At 51.6% G+C, this 7,481-nt stretch overlaps 1 protein-coding gene across 1 annotated transcript in view; it reads right to left on the minus strand.

The window, feature by feature from the left end:
- Positions 1-6: 6 nt before the first annotated feature.
- LOC113216005 (G-protein coupled receptor dmsr-1-like) overlaps positions 7-7,481 on the minus strand; it is a 106,157-nt gene continuing 98,682 nt past the window's right edge. The window contains exons 5-6 of the mRNA XM_052271346.1: positions 4,215-4,571; positions 7-992 (exon numbers count right to left, since the gene is read on the minus strand). Coding sequence (XP_052127306.1) covers positions 789-992; positions 4,215-4,571 — 561 coding nt within the window. The 3' untranslated portion in view covers positions 7-788. The remainder of the gene's footprint in view (positions 993-4,214; positions 4,572-7,481) is intronic.

Raw genomic sequence — 7,481 nt, forward strand, 5'->3', positions numbered from 1 at the left:
CTTAGCAAAACAAAGACAAAAACACTTTTCTAAAATATACTATATCGCCTCAGAATCACGTCGACTAGATTACAAGCTAAATTACAAACTCTTTGCAGAGCTGAAAATACGTCCTTCAGTGCACCCAGCACACTGCATGGTTAAACATGTATAACAGCTGTACTCTCAATGACGGCAGTCTTTTCATTTATATTGTGGTTATTTTATGTCTTAATTTTGTACGGTCCCACACAGTGACCCCCCGTACAAAAAGGAAGAAGTGAAAAAAGATTTGGGGGTATCCCGGTCAGAATCGTTAATGAAGTAAATGTCCTTTTTATCTGACTGGGCTGGGACTTGCAGGGGACACACCGACTGCACCCATTGAGCTTGTCTCCCGCCCCGCCACGCCACGGCTATCAGCCCGCGCAGAGCTGCACGTGTGTGGCCGTACTGATAAGCGGTACCACGCTCAGGAACCAAAACGAACAGCAAAGTCAGCCGGGTTAGCCGCGTCCTCATAAAGGTTGCTACTACTGGCCTTTTTTTGGGTAGGCGGAGGCTGAGGCAAAAACAGCGGAATCACTTCCCGGGCGGGGCGCGCGTTGGAGTGGCCATTTTCACGAAACGCCTTCGCATTTCTACATTCAAACTTTTCCATATGGAAACGTTCTTTGTTGTTGCTGTTGTCTCAGGATTTAGAACGATGGCGTTTGAAATATATAGATTGCACACACAGCGCGCGGTGGTGGAGTGGGGAGGGGCGGCCGCTACAGCGGGTGGCAGGCGGTGTTGCCCCTGAGCCGGGGCTACACGTTGGTGACCTGCGTCATGGTGACGCCCACCGTGTGCCCGTTGCCGTCGTCGTGGCCGTTGTGCTGCGGGACGGCGGTCCACGCGCCGAGCAGCCGCGGCCGGAACAGCTGGTTGAACGTGTTGCGGAACTGGCGGCTCATGCAGCAGTACACCATGAAGTTGATGGCCGAGTTGATGAGCGCCAGGATGTCCATCACCTGCAACAATATCATTTGTTCGCCATTGTTTATAATATTTGTAACTTGTGTCTTTTTCAAACTTAGTTGGAAGGGCCGTGCAGAAACATTTTTGTTGAGGTATTCTCTTACAAAAACAAAATGCTAATGCTAAATATTAAAAAAAAACGAGAATATCTCAATATGAATAACCATACTAAATTATACACTAGAATCCTTGCCAACAAAATGTGGATGCTTTATACTTGCGAACTATTGTTTCCTTTCGCAATCACACTGCAAACCCAAAAGTGCACACAAGAGTCACGATAGAGTGTACTTGCCATACATAGCAAGCACACGCATGTAGTGTAGATGTTGCCTGCAAGTCGACTCCTCCTTGTGTGCACTGTTGTACACTGGCGGGTTTGCAGTGCAGTATGATTCCTTGCGAAGAGTAAATTTTTCGTATTCGGAAGGATTTGGCTGCTTTGTCAACCCAGAAAACCTTTGTCTTAAACCAAAGGAAAATGTCGCATCAAAGAATTTTTCAAGGTATATATCATATCTGGGCTTATAGAACAGGACAGCACAGTGCACACGTTTTCAGCCTTTCATAAGTGCGTCAGTCTCGCGTGTCAAAATATTATTTATTTCCAAACGACAACACTTCTCTGCGTTCACGCCCATGCCTGCTCGACCCCTTTCCTGCTGTATGGTGGGCTGCCTGCCGCGCCGTCCCGTCCCGCTTCGCCACACCACCTCCTGTCAGGCCTGCCGGGCCGAGATAAGATTCTAGGCCGACAGGCAGGAGATGAGCGCAATCGCACGGGTCGCTGCCGTCGGGAGAGGAGAGGGGGGAAAGGTCTCGCTATCATGACGCTCTCTCCACACCCCAAATTTGTATCTCGTCCATTAATTTTATTTTAGTTTTTTTTTTTACAGAAGGGGTTAGTCGACGCAGCGTGCACGGACACGGGCTAATTGAATTTCCAATGTGTGCAAAAGTGCAGGCGCGTGGCAGCCGGAGGCGCCTCCTTGACGACGAGGCTGAGTAAGACGTCGGGCTGAGGGGGGGGGGGGGGGTTTGGGGGCAGCGCCCGTGCTCAAAGCCCTCTCGGCCTTCTTGCTCTATCCGGCTGGGTGCTCTGCGCACTGTACTACACCGCCCCGCCCGGCCCCGCCTGGCCCCGCCTGGTCCCGCCTCGCCGCGACACGCTCCGAGGACATGGTGTGCAGTGTGGGCGCCGGGGGCGCCAAGAAAGGGAAGAGAGAGGGTCGGGCGGGGTCGCAAAGCAAACAATCGGGCTGCTGAGAGTAGTCCCCCCCCCCCCTCCCATCGCACACCGTCACGGGGAAGTTGCGCGACTTGCTCAAATTGGTTCAGCACCGACGCGATACGTGATTTCCTGCCCTTGCGGTCCCGTGCGGCTCATACATTATTACTCTCGCGAGGAGGAAGCCGCACACTCAAACGCTCGCTCAAACGTTTTTCTTTGACCAAACAGGAAAAGGAGAGCGCGCCACGTTTCTGGCGACGCGATGTTGTGCAACCGCCAAACGGAAACCCTCGGAACGGTGTTTGTTGAAGGGAGACGCTCAACCAGCCGTAGCGGAGGATGACTCGAAATGTTGTTGCCAAAGCCTATTTTCTTTTCAGCCCCACCCGAGACGGCCCCAAGAACGTGACTCAAGTGAGCACACAGGCATGCTGCGCGCGGAGCCTGGCAGAGTGGCGGGTAGATGGAAAAAGCAGAACCTGGGGTACAGATCAGACACACGAGCGCGCGTGGCCTTACATTCACTCACTCACACACTGTGCACGTTGCTGGGCTCTTATAACCCCATGGGAACACCCATATCGAATCCACATAGCTGGGACGTGGTCGAACCACCTCGACACGACGTGGATGATCGAGTCGATCATCCAGTGCCAAACGGTAGTAGATTTCACGTAGAACCAACGTTGATCAGTCCGCCCCTACACGCTGTTTCGACGTAGAATGATCCTGGCATCCCCGTAACAGCAAAAATAATTTTAGTAGTATGGCGCCAGTTAAAATTTTATTTACTTTTTTAAGGATTTAATTTTGTTTGTACTTATTTGGTTAGAGGAGACCCTCTGAATACTTCATTACAACAACTTCTAATGAAAACTCGATTGATACCTTACCGGGAGTTGAACCTTGGACCTGCTGCTCCGTAGTTGACGCCTCTAACCACGACGCCACCGTGACAACTTAGCGAGGAAGCCAACTGAAACCTATCTCTATCCAGAAGGATCTGTCTATCTCAACCACGTTGCATCCACATGGATTCTACGAGTGCAAAATGCAAAATGTCTGGACCAAAGTAGGAACCAAGTTACTGGACATCATCAGCTTCAAACCTGATGGGAACATTATGTGAATGCTATGCGAAAGGACCATGTTCGAAAACGTATATATTAATGAGAGATGTACAAGACCATAATTATTAGTGAACGTTGCGTCGATGTCGACAGAGCCTCTCTTCGCCCACATTCCTCGATCAACAAAAATGACGAAGAGATGTGAAGTTGACGCATCAATGTAGGTCACATCATACGTTGATCTATGTACATATCTCGTAGACGAATAGACATTGACAAAAGAACGATACATCTACGTGGAAACGACATATTTCGCATCGCTAAAAACCGTCTAGTTTACGTCTACGTGGATCAGATGTATAATCATCGAGAGGGAGTGGCAACTAACAAATCGACGTGGACTGCACGGTGAATAATCTCCATGGTTCAGTCCACCCGAGTTCTAATCCACCTTGAGGCTAAAGGGATAGATCTACGTGTATGTATCCACGTAGTACACGTTGAGTCCACGTAGATAGCCCATTCTGTTCCCATGGGGAAGGTTCTTCACATGAAATCTTATAAACTGTCCCTAATGCAACAATTTTCAATCTTCGAATCTGATTTGATAGAGGCGGGTGGAGGTAAAGTTTCTCTATAGCCGTACATCCAGAAAAATGATTTCTTGTTTCAAGTGCATTTTTGTACTTAAAGCGACACAAGATAAATTTTTTCTTGGCACAAGATGAATTTTTTCCTGGCAGAAGATAAAATTACTTTCCGATGAAGAAAATGTTCTTCGTCCAAAGGAAAAATCGCCCTGAGCCAATGACAAATTAATCTCGTGTCACTTTTAGTACAAAATGTACTTGAAGCAAGAAATCAATTTTCTGGGTGTATGGGTGCATTTTCGAGACTACTGAGCAGTAACTTACGTCGCCCAGCTTGACGTAGCACTCGCGGAAGAACTTGCTGCCGAGCAGCACGCTAAGCAGGCCCAACAGGCCCTGTGGAGCCTCGGTGATGAGGAACAGCAGCAGCACGGCCAGGAGCATCTTGGTCGTCCTGTCGGTCTGCTTCTCCTTCTCTACGAGCCGCTGGCTCTTGTTGGCGCGCCGGCTGCGCTTGCTCGCGCCACCGCCCCCGGCGCCGCCGTTGAGCGCCTGGTGCACCGAGCCGCCCATGGACAGCTGCTGGCGCCGGCGCTTCGTCTCCAGCAGCGCGAAGATGAGCCTCAGGCTGAGGATGGTGAGCGCGGCGCAGGGTACCAGCTTGATCACCACGCTGTACACCTGCAACAGCAAATGAGACGCGTCGGGGTACTGCACTGGGCTACGGTACAACAAGTTTCTAATCTTAAGAAAGAACAAAATCTTTGTCTGTACTCTATTGTTCAGTTAGCCTTGGTTTTTAATTCTGTTAAGCTCGGTACGACTGCTTTAAACAAATTTATGGCAGCCTATTGTTTGTTGCACAAGAACTAGGAATTCGAAACTGCTTGCGCTTTCCGACTGCAACTTTTGCAACAACTAATTGGTCAGCTTTCGCAAGAGTTGTTGGCTCGAAACGCGAAACGTCTCGCTCTGCTGGATCGTCCAACGTTTCCAACTCTGTCCTTACCCCCCCCCCCCTTTCCCTCGCGCCCCCTCTTTCCCCTCCTGGTTATCCCCGTCCGAGTCTCAGCGAGTCACTGCGGCGGTCCGCGAAATTTGTCATCCTGTAGGTAAGAGGGCGCCTCTACTTCCTCGGGCCAATTTCTCATCCGGGCCGTAATGCCACGGCAGCTCCATGCCGTCTCGCAATGACTCCGGCCCCCACACCCCGCACCCACCCCACACCCCACCCAACACACCGCCCAGCTCACGCTTGAGCATCCAGCTTCAAACACTGAGTGGTACTTTCCGAGAAAAATCAAGTATGCATCTCAATTTATGACTAAAGTTTTGGTCCTACTGAAGGAATAAAACATTCACTGGAAGTTTCTTACAAAGAACGCTCTTCGTAACGTACAGAGGATTTGGAACCTTTGTAATACAAACAAGTCATTTGTATTGTCTGTTCACAAACTGGTGCTCTTTTGTAATACGTAGAAAATTCGTTTGTAATATGGTGGTTCCAGATCCTTTGTACGTTACAAACCCAATTCTTTGTCGTAATATGCAGACCACTCTTTGTAAGGAACTAAGAGTAGTATTGAGTGAGTCGAAATAGTTTCGTTTACAAGTAACCTCTGCTAACGTTTTTTTACTATTTGCAGAAGCACGGTTTGATTGGTGATACGTTCATTTGCAGAGCTCGGCGATATACTCAAGGCCGGGGCTCTACTCTCGTGAGATTCCTCATTCTGGGAATCAGTCGCACAAGACCGAGCTTGTGTGTGGGATCCCTCATTCCGAGAACCATCCCACCCAGGCGCTCCGGCACACAGATCTGTGTTTTCTCGAGAACATAACAACACACACTGTAAGTAGTGTAAGTATCTTACGAACAACTGCTGTTCGTAACGTACAAAGGATTTTGAGCATTTGTATAACAAACAAATTGTTTGGATGACGATGAGCCTGGTTTGTATCACCAACGAGGCTGCTCTTCGTATTATGAAAGGGGGCTGTTCGTAATATGAAAGGAAGGTCGTTCGTAATATGGCTACTTCAGATCATATGTACATTGCAAACCCAATGCGAACACTGCTGTTTGTAAGGAACTAGGAGTGCACCAGCCACACTATTTTCGCGATCTTTCTTAGCATTTCCGAGGAACCATGCGCCCTCCCTTTCCTCTGTGTTGCTCGGCATACTTGGGCCACCATCTCTGAGATATTGCTTCCGGTCTCGCGACGACGGAAGTGTAAAAGTCGTCCGTCCGTCGCTTTGTCTCTCTCATTCTCACCCTACCCTCCCTCCCTCTTCCCCTCGTCATCGTCCCTTCCCCTCCGTGCGCCCCACAGAGTGACCGGTCCACTTCACCGGAACACGGCCAATCATCAGACCCCCACCCCCCCTCTCCTTTTCCTCCCGGCAACCTCCAAACGTTCCGGTGCACTCACAAAGCGAGGGGCAGGGGCTCGCAAAAGAAAAACAGCCGTGGGAAGAATATCGCGCCCCGCCGACTGAAGCAGCGCGCAGACAAAGGAGAGAGATACCCGCCCGATATTATTGTCGTGGGCGGCAACAGCGTGATATTGCCAATCTAGGGGAAGGGGGGGTGGGGGCGCAGGTGGCTGCGTAACTGGTCGCCTACGCCTTCTCTCTCCTCATCGTGCGCGGCGGAGCGGCAGGCGCGCGAGCGCCTCAAGGTTGACCTCGACCCAACAACGCTGCTGGCAGGAGGATAAGCCGCGCAGCCGGAGAGAATATAGCGCGAAAGCTTTGTCAAACAGTCTCTGTAACCAACGCGACAGGAATAGTGTGCGTCCGCCGAGTTGCCGTTGAGTAGCAGAGCAGCCGGCTGCGGCTGGTCCACTTCCGTGCGTCCCGGGCGACGCCCTCACCCTCCGCGGGGCAGCACGGCCCTTCCCGGGGCCCGGGGGTGTCCGCACGAGTAGTGTCCTCGACCGGGAGCGAGCGGAATAGAGGGAAGAGGAAGGGAGGGGGCTTTCCGATCCTCCTCCGCCTCTACAAGTCTCCTCCTTCGGCGGGCAGGACTTCGTCCCTCGGAGGGTGAGTGAGGCCTGGAACGGGGGATAGAGGGGAGACGCCGCTCATTTCAGATTCACGCCGCTAAACCTCTTCTTATCTCTCTCTCTCTCTCTCTCTCTCTCTCTCCCTCCCTTTGCCCCATCTCTCTTCCCCGCCGTGCCTCGCACTCTCGCACTCCCCGCGTCATCCCTCAGCAGCCAGTACGTCGGGTCAGGGTACGGAGCTGAGCGGAGGGACGTGTCCTAATCCCCCGCTTTGCGCTACTCTCACTCGCTCTCTGCCTCACGCCACCCATCCCCCGATCATTCTCTCTCTCTCTCTCCTTCCCTCCCCCGCTTTCTCTCTCTCCTGCCTTCACTCACTCGTCCACCAGCCCACTCGGCCACTATAGCGAACTCGTCCACCAGACCACTCTTCCACTAGCTGCTCCTCTCCTCCGCGCAAGCTTCTCTTTGCCATTCTCTCCTCTCATTGTTGGAGGATGCGCAGCCATGAGGAGAAATTCGCTGGGATTAGGCGTCTGCATTGTGCTGCTCCCTCCGACACCATCTAGCACCCCCCCCC

This window comes from Frankliniella occidentalis, unplaced genomic scaffold (assembly GCF_000697945.3).
Source record: "Frankliniella occidentalis isolate FOCC.00 unplaced genomic scaffold, Focc_3.1 Scaffold158, whole genome shotgun sequence".
In the NCBI taxonomy this organism is placed as follows: Eukaryota; Metazoa; Arthropoda; class Insecta; order Thysanoptera; family Thripidae; genus Frankliniella; species Frankliniella occidentalis.